Source organism: Argiope bruennichi, chromosome 2 (assembly GCF_947563725.1).
Source record: "Argiope bruennichi chromosome 2, qqArgBrue1.1, whole genome shotgun sequence".
NCBI lineage: Eukaryota > Metazoa > Arthropoda > Arachnida > Araneae > Araneidae > Argiope > Argiope bruennichi.
The window spans coordinates 42,123,371-42,143,521 of NC_079152.1; the positions used below are offsets into that span (position 1 = coordinate 42,123,371).

The 20,151-nt window shown below is 31.2% G+C and overlaps 1 protein-coding gene across 1 annotated transcript; it reads right to left on the reverse strand.

The window, feature by feature from the left end:
* Positions 1–2,454: 2,454 nt before the first annotated feature.
* On the reverse strand, positions 2,455–8,019 carry LOC129961664 (uncharacterized). The gene is made up of 2 exons (XM_056075191.1): positions 7,884–8,019; positions 2,455–3,942 (listed from the first exon to the last, which is right to left on the reverse strand). Exons 1-2 carry the CDS (start codon positions 7,975–7,977, stop codon positions 3,284–3,286), a joined length of 753 nt encoding a protein of 250 aa, XP_055931166.1. The 5' UTR covers positions 7,978–8,019; the 3' UTR covers positions 2,455–3,283.
* Between the last annotated feature and the right edge of the window lie 12,132 nt (positions 8,020–20,151).

The following is a 20,151-nucleotide window of genomic DNA, read 5'->3' on the forward strand; positions in this document are numbered from 1 at the left end:
TATTCTAACAGAAGGTGGAATGTGCATCTCGAGGTGACTTTTTAAAAAATTATTAAAAGTTATAAGAAATTTTTGCGTCTTTCCATGATAACGTACAAAAATATTAATGCGAAATAACTAATTTTCCCTCTATTCTAAAATTTTTTTTAAAAATTATCTTTTTACTGATTCTAATGTAGTTGTACAAACTTTCCTTGAATCTTGGTAATTTTTAAAAAGATATTTTTTTCCCAACAAGGAACTTTCATTTTTACATTAATTCATCTACTCAAGAAATTTTTTTCCCCATTTTTGAAATTGGAGAAAGAAATTTTGAAAATTATCTGCTCAGATTACGCAAAGAATAATCAAATGCAATTTCTTTACTACAAAAGAGCATGTGCGATATAAAATGGATTATTTAGACTTTAAATAACACTAGGGTATAACCATCCAATTCCATTCTGGACCCGATTCCATTAGAAAGACTCACTCACACAATAAACAGAGCAAGTGTAAGGCGCAAGTGTAATTGTGATAGATATTAACGCAGAGCAAGTTTAATATCTATCACAATTTGATGCAAGAAAATGCTTATTTTGTGAGAATAATGCATTCTCATTTATAAGAGAATTAATTGAAATTAAATGCAATGAAAATTTCTGACGCACCAACTAATCGCTAAAGACGGCTGGTTTTTAATAGAATCGAGATTACTTTATCATTCCAATCTAGGAAATGATACAATTCAGCAAATTTTCAAATAAATACTTCTGCTTTGTTTGGTTCTTCGGAAAAAAAGGTATTTGAAATATTTTTATTTATTTCTTATATTTTTTGTATATCATTTCCATCTTTCTTACTGTTTATACAAACCGTGCTAGCCTAGAGATAATGTCTTGCCTCTGGAATAGAGGCCTCAAGGCTGAAACTCCTATTCCATTGATTTGACATTGTGTATGTGGTCATGATACATATTACATTTAAAGATTAACGCACATAAGAATTACTGTGATACAGATGTTATTAGAGAGGGAGGACTGATTAACCCTAGTTGTAGTTTTCTCATTATGGCTCAGAATGCTGAGGTCCTTCCTCAAATAGATATAAGAATTGCTACATAACAAGATGTACTATTATTTATTAATGAATTGGATGAATGGAAGTATGAATGACAATATAATCTATATACTTATAATAAAGCTCAATGTGTGTGTGTGTGTGTGTGTTGGCGTTCTACAGGCCAGACCGTTTGACATACAGCTACCAAATTTGGTACATGTATACCTTGGAGGTTGGGAATGTGCACCTGGGGTTTCTTTTTTCGAATTTTTAATTAGAATTTTAATTATTAATTAAAAACTAACTTTCCCGCCAAAAAAAATCTTCCATTTTCCTCAACGCCAACTTTTCCGCCAAAAAAATCTTCCATTATCCCCAGCGCCAAACGGGAAAGGCTTCAGTTTTTTTTTCTCCCAACAGTAATGAGGCTAGGGTTAAAATTTTTCGGCAGATTATTTCAATCGGTTCTTTTTATTTTCTTAATGTTTGATGCATTTAAAACTAAACATTGTTAATGAATCAATCTTTCAGATTCATTCTGAAGTACTTTTGAATTAAAATGAAACAGAATAAAGGAAATTAAAAATTTCTAATCCGCATAGCGTTACCCCAACTGGCGTAGAAAAAATCACGTATTTGCGTTACGTAACCGGCGAAGAAAATTCACGCATGCGCATTTTGTTCTGATTGTTGCCATGGCAACGTTATCAATGGATGATTTAAATTATTTTTGGGTTAGTTGCATGCTTTTGTAAGTAAATTGTATTTATGTTAGTTATATTTTTTGTATATGCTTATAGTTTTAAGTACATCGTTTTTTAAGTAGTTTTTTTAAAACCTGTTTTCAACCGTTTATTTTAAACGATTCGTTTTATTTTCTTAGTGTTTGATGCATTTAAATTTAAACATTGTTAATTAATCGATCTGCTCATAATGAATCTAAGAAAATTTTGTTGACCAACTCTTAAGATATTACATAAATTTAAAAAGATATTCTTTAGTGCCCATAAAGTTTAAACGCTGAGTGACTCCATTTTCAGTAATCAGATTATAAAAAAATGCTTTGTTTCAGTATAAAATATTATTATATTAATTGAAGATAAATTCTTTCCACTTTAATTTAAAGCATAAATTCTACGGGTGCTAACAGAAAATGAGAGAGAGATATATTACGTTATGACTGAAGGCATTTATAATATTATGAATGAATTATATAATAATCAAAATTTGAAGTTTTAAAATATTTTGATGAAGAAGCTATTAAAGTAGAAATTGCATAAAATATTTCATTATTAAAATTTTAACGAACATTAAGATTGGCGAACAGGCTGGTCGCCAAAGGCGGCTAGTAATAAATATAAGAAACTTTTTAAAACGAAGCTTTTATCAACGTAGAAAAATTCGGTTCAGAACAATAATAATTCTTCAGTAGACAATACCTTGAACATAATGCGCCTTGGATCATTAAGTCCCATCTTGTTTTGTGCTGCCATATTATGGCACATAATTTAACTATCTGAAGCAATATTTATATTATGGCACTATTTAACTATCTGTTTACAAATTCAGACATAATCTGTGTTAGAATTGTAAACTATCGCCTAACTGTATCATCGAGAACAAGCAAATTTTGAACCCCTAACTGATCCAAGGTACATTATATTAATTTTGTGCTCTTTTTCCAGAATGAAATACCATTTATTAATTCACCTAGAATTTTAACTAAGTCCAACGGTATCATACCCCCTCGCCCCACATCCCTGTATAGCCAATCAGATACGAATTCTGACATTCTCCATCTCACCTCCTCTTGCATCCTGTCAGTGCTATATAAGCCACTCTACCAAGGCTCAGCTCAAACTCAGCGCCCATCGGATACGACAACGGCAACATAATGACTGTCAAGCAAACTGCAACCATTATCGGGGATAAGCCCCTGCCGGGACTAGGCGCTCCATCAAACTAACTCATTATCCAGAATAAAATACCATGGCATGGAGCAGGCAATATGGAGTGCGGAATCTTCTTCAACAGTTTTATTGAAGCTTGAGAGAGTTGTATATGTTCCAATGATTTCATTTTTAAAAAAGAAGTAAAAATTTTAACAGTTAACTTTTAGTGCGTTTACATCACTTTATGAAAACAAATATATTCGCAAGTACATATCTTTCAACTGATACTTCACTCATGGAATATCAGTTGAAAACATAAATTAAAAATGAATATTTTCAAAGTACTTCTTTCATTTAAACAATGAATTTCCTTTGCCATATTCTGGAGGGGGTGTTTCAGTGTCTTTCTTGACAGCCGGAAAAGCTGGCTGGGTTGGATTGACGAAATCGTTCAGTGCAACGGTAGCATAATCAGGTGGTCTCTCTGGCACCGCATTGGCGGTCTCTGTTCTTCCCTGTGAAGAACTTGCATAAGTGGAGTTGACAAAAGAGATAGTTGTACCTGTAAAATTAACTGCACCAAGATTGCTGTCCAGTTCATTAAATAAATCACGTGGTGGTCTGTGCACTTGCACGGGCAGGTTTGCTCGTCTACCAGGTGGTCGATGCACTGTTGTGAATATATCTGCAGACTGATGGGAATAAGATTCATCAGAACAGCAGTCACTCTCCTTTAACCTTTTTATGATGTACGTAAAGGCAATAGTGAATGCTAATGTCCCGAATATGAGGCCGACAACAAGCAGTATCTGAAATGAAGTATGATTGCTTGGTTCATAATCCTCGAAATCTCCTGGATCATCTGTGGTTACCGTCCAGTCCTCCCATATGTATCGTTTTCTGGTGGTAAAGCGAAAAAAATCGTTCCGGAAGATGTTTTCATCTGCATCGTTAATGGGTTCAACATCGCCATAGATGTCTCTGTCTTCATCATCTTCCAGATTTTGGGCTAGAGTGAAGAAGAGAAAAACACATTTTAAAAATTTTAATTCCAATAGAAGTAAATTTATTAACGACATGAAACTTATTTTAACTACAATTTAATACTTTATACTTTCTCGTAGACGAAGAGAAAAAATTGTAATCATAAAAAAAATCAATTTCGATATTTTGACACATTTCTTTTTTGTTTCAAACCTCTTTGAGACCGAAAATTACATTTTAAAAACACATCTATCACTATGTCAGCATCATAACTCAAGAACGGAATGAAGAGAATGGATGAAATTTGGCACATTGTCTTCAAATCAAATTAGTAGTTTTTTATCAAATGGAATTGAATGGAATCCATTCCTTTTAAAAAATGTCTGTTTTTTCGATGCGTGTGTTAATTAATACAGCAAAACTTACATATAACTTACATACCTGGATGGATAAAATTTGGTGCACAGGTTAAATATCTAAAGTATAGATTTTGAACCAAATATTTCGAGAGATTGATCGTTTGTCGATCTATAATTTTGCGTGCTTTTAAACGGAATACAGCAAAAAAACTACGACTTAGATAAACGAAATTTCGAAAATAAAAAAAAAAAAACTTCCAGTCTTTTAGATTCAGCTGTCTAGCTGATAATCGTAAAAAAAAGGAAAATATAAATCTGTATGCGTGTAAGAGCCAATATTGTACAGGTACTATTCGTAAAGAAAATGGAAAATAAAAATCACTCCAATTAGGCAGAATAAACTGTACAGACGATATTAATTTTTAAAAAAATGGAGAGCAAGCAAGTCTCCCAATTTATCACCCGACTAAGTTCTATAAGTCATAAATGATGACATATACGGTGAAATGAGAAAAATCTATTGACCTGGATAGCATACATCTTTTCATTCATAAGTTGCATAAGTGTTCATTGGCTATATAAGGTGACCATAAAATAACTTTCCCTGTTTGGTGGCTTCTACAGCTAAAACGAATGAAGGAGATGAAACCAGATTTCATATACAGAATGCAGAAAGTTAGGGAAGAAGATTTCCGAAATACCAGAACGAAATAGGCAAGAACGAACTGTTCTTCCGAATATAGGAAGAACAGTTCGTTCTTGACTATTGGTGTGTTCTTGACAGTTCGAGATTGATTGTTGATGTGTTCTTAATATGGAATGGTAACCTCAGCGTGCTTTACTGGTAAAACTGTTCTACACTTGGCAGTATAATGCCGTGGCTGTTCATAAGCAAACCTGCATGTCATATGTACAGAACATAAAAACAGTCATGTGTACAGAACATATTATGAGCATCAAAACTGACAGTTTAGATGCAGCAGTGGAGAACGTCATACACCATTATGCAATAATGCAATAAGTTGTACCCAGGGAAGGTCTAGGATACTGAAAATCTCGTACGGCATCCAGGGGACCCTAATATTGGTGAATAAAAGATCATTTTCTGTGAGTTTCATGAATTCCTTCATAATTGTACTTCACAGCGCCTGTATTTCTCCTATCGGCAACATTTGGTACTATTTTTTTCAACGGAATTCATCTTCCTATGCATTGCTACAGTCTGTATATGAAATCTGGTTTTATTTCTTTCATTCGATTTACCTGCAGATGCCGCCAAACAAAGAAAGTTATTTTATTTCCATCCTGTATATGGAAATCATATTTCTATTTTAAGCATTTATTAAAAACATTTCTGAAACACAGAATTACAACTGATGTGAAATAAATAATATCTAACTAAATAAAATTTAATTTATCTCTCTTCATGAAATTATCTATAAAGATATTTAAACTTTTTTAAAAATTTAATTTCTTGTAATTCATGTTCTTGTTTACTAGCATTCTGAAATTTTAGGTACTTATAGGCTTTCGATTACTATAGAATATTTTAATCAATTTAGACCTTTTAACTATCTAAATTTTCATTTAATATATTTATTTTGCGGAAAATAGGTTTTACACAGTTGGCACCATCTGGAATTTAATTTAAGAATCTTTAATTTTTGGAATCTATAGTTTTTTTTAATAATCATGAGCTATAATATATATTAAAAGCAAAAAAAAAAAAAAGAAAGAAAAAGAAAAGAAAGAAAGATAGGGGGAAAAAAAAGAAAATTACAAAAATAAAACGATTTTTACAAAATAAAAAATAAATATGTTTACCTAAACTCCAGCTTAAAAAAAAAAAAAAAAACTGAAATCCTATCCAATAAATTCTAGATATTCATTAAAACTTTAAATATGTTATAAATGCAATTAAGATTTCAGTTCATTTAGAGTATTTCTATCAGAAAGTTTACTATTTTAATATGATATCCACATATTGATATCCACATATTTCATAAAAAATAATTAAACATAAGAAATTAAAAAGATTTATTACGAAGATCAGAATTAAAATATTTATTCTTAGAATAAAAAAAAATATTAATATGAGCTAGAATACTTAATTGAAAATTCAGGGCATACATTATTTACGAAACAGAATATTTATTCTTAGAATTTAAGAATATTAGACAACAGTTTCCTTTAAGATAAGATTTAGGGAATTGCTTAAAATATGGATGTAAACTTTAAAAATGTTTCCGATTTTTGTACAACGGTTCGCGCAAGTTAAATCAGGGCGCCTGGGTTCGATTCCGGGTAATGGCAGTATGCTTATAAGAGTAAATATCCGTATTCTACTGCCAAATATTCAAGAAATGAAGGTATTTTCAATGGTTATTTTATGGAGAATAAATTAAAAGAATAAAAACTAGAATATTAATAGGTATAAAAAATTTTTGAAAGAAACCGACTTTATCTGTGTATTGTGAGGAAATAATAATCTAAAATTTGGAGGTCAAAACCAAAATCGTAAAAGGCTTGAAGTACACAGACATAAAAAGAGAAAATATATACACACATATTATATATGCAATGCATATCATTAAAAAAAGAAAATATCAAACCCTTGATTATGCAAAAATTGAAATACATTATAAATATCGCTAAGATTCAAGTTTACTTGCAAAGCTTTTCTATCGGCTCATCACATGTTTGAGATTATTGCTTAGCCTCAAGATTTTCGACTATAATTTAGGTAAAAAACAACATGCATAGGAAGTTATGCAAACTATTTTTCGATTAAAATGTAAATCATATTTTAAAACTATTAATCAATTAATTGTTTAAAAATATTTAGTATCTCTGCTAATAATAAAGTTGAATATGTGTTTTGGCGCTCAACAGCTCAGATCCTTCAGTCTAAAGCTAACAGACCTGGTATTTGATTATTTCGGAGGGGGAGCTTATGCATCTCGGAATGAATTTTTGAAATTTTATTTAAAATTTTAAATAATTTAAAATTAATAAAAGGTTGCGGGGTTTTTTATAGCAAATTTCTGAAAGTATTACAACACAATAATGACTTTTATTACATCTTAAAATTCAAAAACTCATGTTTTCAAATACCATTTTTTTGGTCGTATAATTTGTTTCTATTTTTAATTATTTTTTAAAAAAATATTTTATGCATATTTTAATAACAATATATATTATATCATTGAAATGAAACTCATATCATTTTGATTGTTGCTATTGATATTTTACCCGGTAATTTTTTATTGTTAATGCGTAATATTTTAACACAATTGAACCCATATTTTTAGCACAATTGCTATGCCTGTGATGTTATTGGATTGTAAAGAAATTGACATAAATTAAGAGAAATGCAAAACAAGATGGAAATTTTCTAGAATCTTCTAAAATAATGAGTTATGTATTTATTAAAATTTTAAGCTGATTAATCTTAAATCATTAAGACCAATTTGCATAAAATATTTAATTGAAATTTTCAACGGCATTTTGTCACGGCTGAATTACTGATCGCTAAAGTCGGTTAGTGTTTAATAACTTTCACATGTCAGATTGGTAATTATTAAAAGAAGACAAAAAGTTATCTTACCTGTTTCAATTGCTGCAGAAAGCACAGAATCTAAACACAAAAAGCTTAAAAAGACGTATTTCGTCAATTTTTGAAAATTTGCAGCATGAAACATTTTTGAATCAGGAAAATTATCCAAAGAGCATCTATTCTGAAATGAAACATAAAAACAAAGAGTTATATTATCTGTGCTATTTTTTCCTTTTTAATGAATACCGATAACACAAACCATTTTATCTTTCCTTTTTCTTTTATCTTTAAATTTATTACATTCGAACTGCGTTGATTCTTGCACGGCAAAGCTGAATGAAAATTTTGACATCACACTAATTTCTATCCATTATATAATTATCAATTTTATTGTTTTGTAATTTTATCTCAGATCATCTGCCTCGCAACTACATTTATTTATAATGTTGAAAAATATTACCGTACATGGCTGTATATTAGCCTCATACTTTCTAAATATTGCAAACAAAACAGTAAAACGATATCAAAGTACTGCCATTTCAAAAGAAAATCTTTATATTAATAATAAATTAGAAGGTGTGACAGTCTGCATGGCTCTTTGTAGGACAGATTGCAAGAGCTTCAGCTGCCAAATTTGTTATTTAACCTCCGTGGGGGGCACCTCGTAATTGAGGATGAGAAGCTTCCGGTATGGTGGTTGGTGGGCACAGAATGAGGTGGGGTCTGATTCCTCCCATCGATGACGAGACGTACTTCATAAGGGAAAGGTTGTGCTGTGGCCGGTGATGGCCCTTAGGACTAAACCACGGTTCCCACCAATTTTGCTGTTACTGTGTTATGGTCATTCAAATTTTTTAGTTTCCTTTTGGAGAATCGGAGTACCTAGTTTAAAGTTACCGAATTTGTCAATGGTATATCTCGGCAGGCGGAATACGCAGTTCAGAGTCATTTATTTTTGAAATTTTAATAAATTAAAATGGAGAGATATCTTTGTATTTTTTTCTTAATAACTGACGAAAATATTATTGAACAAAATTGATTCTTACATTATTTACATATTCTAGCATTAAAAATATAAACATATATTACATATTCTTACTTTAAATCGTGTGTCTTAAATTAATCAATTTGTGAAACAATTTGTGATCCATGAAAAACTTTCCTACATTTAAGTAATTAAAAAATTTGCGCAATTTTAAAAATAAATTTAATTGATGCTATGAAATTCAAATCCTTTTCAATGTATCTTCGAATATTTATTCGCGTAATTTCTTCCATTGTTGACAGCTAAAGAAGAATTTTATTTAATATCAGAGCAAATTTTTGTGGAATAAGTTATATTTCCACAAAAGTGAAAGAAAGTGGATAATTTGTTATAATTAACACTATGATGTCATGAGCCCAATTATTAGAACTGGTGTAATTTATTAAAATTACATGGTTACAGATTTTGCCATTATTTGACGTTTAAAAATGATCCCATTCTGAGCATTTTGTATTTATTACGGCCAGTAATAAATACCAAAAGTTTCAAAACGCTTTCAATAGTTTTTAACGAAGTAGTAAATATTTTAGAATAAATTTGTAATGAAAGCCGAATAAACATCTAAAAGTGTGAGGCATTCATTCAAACACTCTAATTCGGCATTTTGATTATTAAGTTTCTAACATTTGTTTAAATATTCTTTTAAAAAATTATAGAAGCTATTTTTTTTTTCTTTGCTATGATTTTCATTCTGATTTAATTTTTTTTACCATGCTTTCAGTGCATTCAGGCGGACAAGATTTAGCTTTAATTTTCTCATTTTTTTCATAAAAGATGAGTTTGACTTCTTCGTATATGAAGGGTGTCCCAAAATTAACGCAAGATTTGAATTTGCCACCATTCGCGCAGTAAAGTATTAGCAACTCTTTTAAAAATGCCATTTGACAGCTGATAGTTTAGGGTTATTAAAAAAAAATGGAACGTTACACCATAGAACAACATGTTTTCTTTATTGAACAATATTTTAAAAATAATGAAACTTTGCCAACCAAAAATTTGAGAATTGGTCTCTTAAATCGTGTGATTTAACACCAGTGGATTTCTTTTTATGAAGTTATTTGAAGTAAAAAGTGTATGCCAAGAAGCCCACAAGCACGCGTGCATTGAAGGAGGAAATTCAACGCTGCATCAACGAAATTCAGCCACATTTAGGCAAAATGATCATGGAGCATTTCGACAAAAGAGTGCGTATCTGCCAGCAAAGCATTGGAGGCTATTTGCGGTATGTATTATTTCATACATAACCCTATCCTGTGCACTTTACGATTCAATGACAAAAATAAAAATGTAAAGAAAAAAACTGTTTTTCTTTATTTAATTCAAATTTTGCTTTAAAACGTTGTTCCATCGTACAACTCTCCCTTTTTACTAAATAACTCTAAACCAGAGGTTCCCAAACTTTTTTTTCTTGTGAACCACTTTTAAAGTTTTACTATTTTTGGTAGACCCCCTGCTGCTACATTTCTACTGTATTCCCAAAACTCCTAAAAAATATCACCCTAAATTTGGGGTGTTAAGAAGAAAAAAAAAAAGTAGCGCATTTTCTTGTGTCCTATTTATAAAAATAATATTTGTGGTTATACAAAATTATAAACATTTATTATTACAAACAATCAACAATTGACAAAGAAAAAACAATGAACTCTGAAATGTAAATCAACAATAAAAAATAGTCATACTTTTAATGAGACGCATGTACCTGACGAATTGACAGCAAATTATCAATATTTGGCTTCAGTTTTGTAAGAAGTAATCTCAAATCTCCCCGTTCTGTGATGTTCAATCTGCTCCTTTTTTTTTTTTTTTTTTTGTTAACAGGTTGGTAACGGCACTAAAACTTCTTTCGACAAGATATGACGAGAGAAACGCTATCAAAAATTTTCTCGCAATTTCCCACAGCCCAGGATATTTTTCGGGGATTTCTGCCTGCAGCCAAAATGTTTGATAGCTTTTTTTAAAATTTCACCTTATGCTCCTCGTTGGTGCTGAGCTCAAGTAGCTCCTCTTGTAATACCACATTCGCTTCTTCCATTTCATCAAATGGGGTTATGATCCATGGTGGTATTTCCATCGTCAGAATATCTTCAAATCTATTTTTGAAGTCATCATGCAGGGTATTTAAATGTTGAGCGCATGTCTGAATATCCTCATCAAGACATTCTATCTGTGACAAGTGCGGAAACTGGGAGAATTCACGCCGACTAATATTTAGCTTCATCTGCTTAAGTCTGTCCCCTTGTAACTGCAAGTTAACGTCATTGAATTTTATGAAGAAATCTGTTAAGTACGCAATGTCCTCTTTATATTTGATCAGATTTTCTTTTGAATCTGGTGCTTTAGTTTCCAGACACTATCACTGATTCGAAAAGTGAGTAAAATCTCGATAAGCAAGCACCTTTCGACAACCAGCGTACTTTCAGTATGTAAGAGCAGTCGTTGCAAATCTCATCATTTTCATCGCACAATAGTGCCAAAAGTTTTGTTCTTTATTATGAAAACCAGAAAATTTTTCGTGGACCCCCACTTATAACTTGTGAACCCCTGTTTTCTTTTCACGTCTACGTGGACCCCCGTATGGTCTCCTATGAACCCCTGGGGGTCCACCTGGACCACTTTGGGAACCTATGCTCTAAACTATCAGTTGCCAAAGGTTTTTTTTAAAGGCTTACCAACACTTTACTGCACGAATGGGGGCAAATCAAATTGCTTTTGGGACACCCTTTATACAGTATGAAAGAAGAAAGTATTGTAATCATCGAACGATTCGAATTCGAAATTTGAAGAATCACCAAGTTACAAATTTCCTCGATTGCCAAAAATACACTTAGAAATTGGTACAACCCAAAAAGTGCATTATTTGGAATTATTATTTTGGAATTATTCGTTTATCTGTTTATGAAAATGATAAAAATGCTTTGAACTGAACGGATGAAATTTAGTATGACGTTTTTACTTCAAATTTGTGGATTTTTTAATCAAATTTTGAACTTTATCCATTCACCAGAAACTTGTCCATCTATCTTTCTCCAAGTGACTGCGATTACTGAAAAACGCAAATAATCTCGAGATTAACACACATTTAAATTGTAATTTGTAGATTCGCATCAAATTTGTGAACAGATCAAATAATGTGTCAAATAATGTTTGTATTTGGACGACAAAAACATGTCCAGCATGTATGCTTTTTTTTAAAACTCATTTATTTATTTATATATTTATTATTTAATTATATATTTATATATTTAAAATAAAAAGGAAAATCAATGCGTCAGGGCTTCCAACTCGACTATTGGTTCAATTTCGGCACTTCTCTCATATGAAAGCAAGATTAAGAGATCAATTGGTGCTCTACCCTTCAACATTGTCTATTTTTTAGATATATCGTAAAATAATATTTCGGCAAAGCTTCCAGGGCCAACAAATGGATTGATTTTGCTAATTTTATTCGCCAATATATTTAAAATAACTTAGAAAAGCAAAAAAATAAATCTTCCCTCCCCAGAAACTAATACGAATTCATTAATTTTCATTTCGAATTCGATGATCCCTGGAAACATCAATAATGGCCGCCTGTCCATTCCGCCAGTCCCACTCGATTCCAATTTCGAATATGTGACAAAATTAAAAAAAAATCTAAATGAGGTAAAGAAATATATTTTATATTTCTTCAGTCAGTTTAAATTTTTATACAGATAACCTGGCCTATATGTAACTACAAACAATATATTATAAGTAACCAAAGCAATATTTTTAAAACAATAATATAAAGTAAATCTTTTTAGAGTTAGAAACTTTAAAAAGAAAGGAACATTGTGTTTAGAGCTCGGCAATGCTGTTACGTCTAAAATCTCCAATGAAATTAACCAAATTAGCGAAATATAAAGTTAAAATTTTGAAAAATGAAATAAAAGTGAATTTGGCCTGAAGACTTTATCAAGGGTCACCTTCAAGCAGATAACCTGGCCTATATGTAACTACAAACAATATATTATAAGAAACCAAAGCAATATTTCTAAAACAATAATATAAAGTAAATCTTTTTAGAGTCAGAAACTTTAAAAAGAAAGGAACATTGTGTTTAGAGCTCGGCAATGCTGTTACGTCTAAAATCTCCAATGAAATTAACCAAATTAGCGAAATATAAAGTTAAAATTTTGAAAAATGAATTAAAAGTGAATTTGGCCTGAAGACTTTATCAAGGGTCACCTTCAAGCAGATAACCTGGCCTATATGTAACTACAAACAATATATTATAAGAAACCAAAGCAATATTTCTAAAACAATAATATAAAGTAAATCTTTTTAGAGTCAGAAACTTTAAAAAGAAAGGAACATTGTGTTTAGAGTTCGGCAATGCTGTTACGTCTACAATTTCCAATGAAATTAACCAAATTAGCGAAATATAAAGTTAAAATTTTGAAAAATGAAATAAAAGTGAATTTGGCCTGAAGACTTTATTATGGGTCACCTTCAAGCAGAGATTCAAACCAGGTATATTTTTTGTGAGAGTTCAAACCAGGGAATGAGTTAAAATTTTCTTTTAGAGAATGTTTTTCGTTGTTTTATATTTGATTTTATTCCTAAAGATGATTTTTGGATTTATTGTTTGACAATCATTTTTTTGTGTTATGATTTGATTTGATTTCGCTGTGGTTTTACTTGGTTGGAATTTTGAAATAATTATGTGTTTAGTATATATTTATTGTCTAGTTATAATGTATTTGCTTTTTGTACTTTAATTCTTCAAAAAGAAAATCAGTTGCATGGAATTTTCTGGTCACAAAGGGTCAATAACTGGACAAAAGTCAGACTTATCACATAAAAAATTCCTGATTTGAATCCCTGCTTGAAGTTGATCCCTGATAAAGTCTTCAGGCCGAATTTATTTTTTAAAAATTTAAACTTTATATTTCGCTAATTAGGTCTGGCCTCTAAGTCTTATTCAATAAAATATTCTTGAGCCACTAACTTTTTAAAACAAAAATTCCATTGTCTTGTGACTAAAACTGACTAGGTTATGAAAAATTGAAAACCATTTTTTTAATAAAATCTCGCGCCATGCAATGCCCGAAGTTCCCCCAAAGCTAATTATTCTAAAATAATGAAATCGTTGATTGTCTTAAAATAACGATATTCTTTATAACTAAGTCGTAGAAGATAAAAAAGTTATTGATTAAAAAATTAGAAGGATTTAGAAGAATATTTTAAGAAATGTGATTTATAAAACAAAAGAGTATAAAATTAAGAATTTTTTTCAGAAGCATATTTATTGACTGATGCAATATAAAATATTATTATTTGCATCATTTAAATACTTTTGAAAGTGGAATTCGAAACCGAGTTTTACGATGAATCACAGAAATTTCCGTTGAATCCTTGGTTTGATTCAGTTAATTAAAGGATGTGTCTTCTTCAAACAGTATTTGTCATCTGTAACCAACACAGATGGCGACAATTAACAAATCCTTGCACTATAGGCTCAGTAAAGGAATTCAAAGAAAAATCATCATCTCCTTATCAATCGCTAGAAGATCCCTCACGTACATTCCATATTAAACGCCATTGATGACTAGATGGGACACTAGAATTCTGGGAGTGCTTAGTTTTAATTAAATATTTTATGCCTAACTTGACGATCTCTCAAAAAAATAAATTTTTCTACAATCATCAAATTGTAACAAATATAAATAGATATATATTTGCTCTGTTTATGGTTTATGCGAATTTTGCTAATGGAATCAAATCCCATGACATCACAATGCCCTTAAATGTAAATGTCTGATTGCATTGAAACCATGCACTGCCATTTTTGATAATTAACTTTCTATATTTGTGGTGATAATTATTTTTGACACCATTATTCTGAAATTGATCTCATATACTAACACGTGCTTCAGTTTTGTTGTTTATTATGCAGAAAGATAGCTGAAAGAGTCCAGTATCTTTTCAGTAAATGTTTCCAGATGGTTTTGTTTTGTATCTCTCTATGCTCCTTGACACTCTCAGGAAGAACTAGTAGTTTACTTACACATATCTATCAAAGTTCTGTCCATGATTTATTATAACTGTGAAACAGATTAGAAATAGAGAACAAATAAAAAATAATTTTAAAGAAATTTATTTAATAAAATAAGCTCACAATTAAAATAAACTCAGAAAAAGAATTATTATTACAGTTATAAAAATAATGATATTAACACCTGCAAACCTTGCAAAGATTCGTACAAGAAACATCAGGTTGAAAATATAAATAGAAATATTTTTCAAAACAGCTCAGCATTTAAACAATGGATTCTCTTTCTATATTCTGTAGCTGTTGTTTCATTGTCTTTCTTGGTAACTGCAAAAGTGGACTCAGTTGCATTGCAAACCTTGCAAAGATTCGTACATGAACATCAGGTTGGAAATATAAATAGAAATATTTTTCAAAACAGTTCAGAATTCAAACAATGGATTCTCTTTCTATATTCTGGAGGTAATGTTTCATTGTCTTTCTTGGTAACTGCAAAAGTGGACTCAGTTGCATTGCAAACCTTGCAAAGATTCGTACATGAACATCAGGTTGGAAATATAAATAGAAATATTTTTCAAAACAACTCAGCATTTAAACAATGGATTCTCTATCTATATTCTGTAGCTGTTGTTTCATTGTCTTTCTTGGTAACTGCAAAAGTGGACTCAGTTGCATTGCAAACCTTGCAAAGATTCGTACATGAACATCAGGTTGGAAATATAAATAGAAATATTTTTCAAAACAGTTCAGAATTCAAACAATGGATTCTCTTTCTATATTCTGGAGGTAATGTTTCATTGTCTTTCTTGGTAACTGCAAAAGTGGACTCAGTTGCATTGCAAACCTTGCAAAGATTCGTACATGAACATCAGGTTGGAAATATAAATAGAAATATTTTTCAAAACAGCTCAGAATTCAAACAATGGATTCTCTTTCTATATTCTGGAGGTAATGTTTCATTGTCTTTCTTGGTAACTGCAAAAGTGGACTCAGTTGCATTGCAAACCTTGCAAAGATTCGTACATGAACATCAGGTTGGAAATATAAATAGAAATATTTTTTAAAACAGCTCAGAATTCAAAATATGGATTCTCTTTCTATATTCTGGAGGTAATGTTTCATTGTCTTTCTTGGTAACTGCAAAAGTGGACTCAGTTGCATTGCAAACCTTGCAAAGATTCGTACATGAACATCAGGTTGGAAATATAAATAGAAATATTTTTCAAAACAGCTCAGAATTCAAACAATGGATTCTCTTTCTATATTCTGGAGGTAATGTTTCATTGTCTTTCTTGGTAACTGCAAAAGTGGACTCAGTTGTATTGCAAACCTTGCAAAGATTCGTACACGAACATCAGGTTGGAAATATAAATAGAAATATTTTTCAAAACAACTCAGCATTTAAACAATGGATTCTCTATCTATATTCTGGAGGTAATGTTTCATTGTCTTTCTTGGTAACTGCAAAAGTGGACTCAGTTGCATTGCAAACCTTGCAAAGATTCGTACATGAACATCAGGTTGGAAATATAAATAGAAATATTTTTCAAAACAGCTCAGAATTCAAACAATGGATTCTCTTTCTATATTCTGGAGGTAATGTTTCATTGTCTTTCTTGGTAACTGCAAAAGTGGACTCAGTTGCATTGCAAACCTTGCAAAGATTCGTACATAAACATCAGGTTGGAAATATAAATAGAAATATTTTTCAAAACAGCTCAGAATTCAAACAATGGATTCTCTTTCTATATTCTGGAGGTAATGTTTCATTGTCTTTCTTGGTAACTGCAAAAGTGGACTCAGTTGCATTGCAAACCTTGCAAAGATTCGTACATGAACATCAGGTTGGAAATATAAATAGAAATATTTTTCAAAACAGCTCAGAATTCAAACAATGGATTCTCTTTCTATATTCTTGAGGTAATGTTTCATTGTCTTTCTTGGTAACTGCAAAAGTGGACTCAGTTGCATTGCAAACCTTGCAAAGATTCGTACATGAACATCAGGTTGGAAATATAAATAGAAATATTTTTCAAAACAGCTCAGAATTCAAACAATGGATTCTCTTTCTATATTCTGGAGGTAATGTTTCATTGTCTTTCTTGGTAACTGCAAAAGTGGACTCAGTTGCATTGCAAACCTTGCAAAGATTCGTACATGAACATCAGGTTGGAAATATAAATAGAAATATTTTTCAAAACAGCTCAGAATTCAAACAATGGATTCTCTTTCTATATTCTGGAGGTAATGTTTCATTGTCTTTCTTGGTAACTGCAAAAGTGGACTCAGTTGCATTGCAAACCTTGCAAAGATTCATACATGAACATCAGGTTGGAAATATAAATAGAAATATTTTTCAAAACAGCTCAGAATTCAAACAATGGATTCTCTTTCTATATTCTGGAGGTAATGTTTCATTGTCTTTCTTGGTAACTGCAAAAGTGGACTCAGTTGCATTGCAAACCTTGCAAAGATTCGTACATGAACCTCAGGTTGGAAATATAAATAGAAATATTTTTCAAAACAGCTCAGAATTCAAACAATGGATTCTCTTTCTATATTCTGGAGGTAATGTTTCATTGTCTTTCTTGGTAACTGCAAAAGTGGACTCAGTTGCATTGCAAACCTTGCAAAGATTCGTACATGAACATCAGGTTGGAAATATAAATAGAAATATTTTTCAAAACAGCTCAGAATTTAAACAATGGATTCTCTTTCTATATTCTGGAGGTAATGTTTCATTGTCTTTCTTGATAACTGCAAAAGTGGACTTAGTTGCATTGCAAACCTTGCAAAGATTCGTACAAGAAACATCAGGTTGAAAATAGAAATAGAAATATTTTTCAAAACAGCTCAGCATTTAAACAATGGATTCTCTTTCTATATTCTGTAGCTGTTGTTTCATTGTCTTTCTTGGTAACTGCAAAAGTGGACTCAGTTGCATTGCAAACCTTGCAAAGATTCGTACATGAACATCAGGTTGGAAATATAAATAGAAATATTTTTCAAAACAGTTCAGAATTCAAACAATGGATTCTCTTTCTATATTCTGGAGGTAATGTTTCATTGTCTTTCTTGGTAACTGCAAAAGTGGACTCAGTTGCATTGCAAACCTTGCAAAGATTCGTACATGAACATCAGGTTGGAAATATAAATAGAAATATTTTTCAAAACAACTCAGCATTTAAACAATGGATTCTCTATCTATATTCTGTAGCTGTTGTTTCATTGTCTTTCTTGGTAACTGCAAAAGTGGACTCAGTTGCATTGCAAACCTTGCAAAGATTCGTACATGAACATCAGGTTGGAAATATAAATAGAAATATTTTTCAAAACAGTTCAGAATTCAAACAATGGATTCTCTTTCTATATTCTGGAGGTAATGTTTCATTGTCTTTCTTGGTAACTGCAAAAGTGGACTCAGTTGCATTGCAAACCTTGCAAAGATTCGTACATGAACATCAGGTTGGAAATATAAATAGAAATATTTTTCAAAACAGCTCAGAATTCAAACAATGGATTCTCTTTCTATATTCTGGAGGTAATGTTTCATTGTCTTTCTTGGTAACTGCAAAAGTGGACTCAGTTGCATTGCAAACCTTGCAAAGATTCGTACATGAACATCAGGTTGGAAATATAAATAGAAATATTTTTCAAAACAGCTCAGAATTCAAAATATGGATTCTCTTTCTATATTCTGGAGGTAATGTTTCATTGTCTTTCTTGGTAACTGCAAAAGTGGACTCAGTTGCATTCCAAACCTTGCAAAGATTCGTACATGAACATCAGGTTGGAAATATAAATAGAAATATTTTTCAAAACAGCTCAGAATTCAAACAATGGATTCTCTTTCTATATTCTGGAGGTAATGTTTCATTGTCTTTCTTGGTAACTGCAAAAGTGGACTCAGTTGTATTGCAAACCTTGCAAAGATTCGTACACGAACATCAGGTTGGAAATATAAATAGAAATATTTTTCAAAACAACTCAGCATTTAAACAATGGATTCTCTATCTATATTCTGGAGGTAATGTTTCATTGTCTTTCTTGGTAACTGCAAAAGTGGACTCAGTTGCATTGCAAACCTTGCAAAGATTCGTACATGAACATCAGGTTGGAAATATAAATAGAAATATTTTTCAAAACAGCTCAGAATTCAAACAATGGATTCTCTTTCTATATTCTGGAGGTAATGTTTCATTGTCTTTCTTGGTAACTGCAAAAGTGGACTCAGTTGCATTGCAAACCTTGCAAAGATTCGTACATAAACATCAGGTTGGAAATATAAATATAAATATTTTTCAAAACAGCTCAGAATTCAAACAATGGATTCTCTTTCTATATTCTGGAGGTAATGTTTCATTGTCTTTCTTGGTAACTGCAAAAGTGGACTCAGTTGCATTGCAAACCTTGCAAAGATTCGTACATGAACATCAGGTTGGAAATATAAATAGAAATATTTTTCAAAACAGCTCAGAATTCAAACAATGGATTCTCTTTCTATATTCTTGAGGTAATGTTTCATTGTCTTTCTTGGTAACTGCAAAAGTGGACTCAGTTGCATTGCAAACTTTGCAAAGATTCGTACATGAACATCAGGTTGGAAATATAAATAGAAATATTTTTCAAAACAGCTCAGAATTCAAACAATGGATTCTCTTTCTATATTCTGGAGGTAATGTTTCATTGTCTTTCTTGGTAACTGCAAAAGTGGACTCAGTTGCATTGCAAACCTTGCAAAGATTCGTACATGAACATCAGGTTGGAAATATAAATAGAAATATTTTTCAAAACAGCTCAGAATTCAAACAATGGATTCTCTTTCTATATTCTGGAGGTAATGTTTCATTGTCTTTCTTGGTAACTGCAAAAGTGGACTCAGTTGCATTGCAAACCTTGCAAAGATTCATACATGAACATCAGGTTGGAAATATAAATAGAAATATTTTTCAAAACAGCTCAGAATTCAAACAATGGATTCTCTTTCTATATTCTGGAGGTAATGTTTCATTGTCTTTCTTGGTAACTGCAAAAGTGGACTCAGTTGCATTGCAAACCTTGCAAAGATTCGTACATGAACATCAGGTTGGAAATATAAATAGAAATATTTTTCAAAACAGCTCAGAATTCAAACAATGGATTCTCTTTCTATATTCTGGAGGTAATGTTTCATTGTCTTTCTTGGTAACTGCAAAAGTGGACTCAGTTGCATTGCAAACCTTGCAAAGATTCGTACATGAACATCAGGTTGGAAATATAAA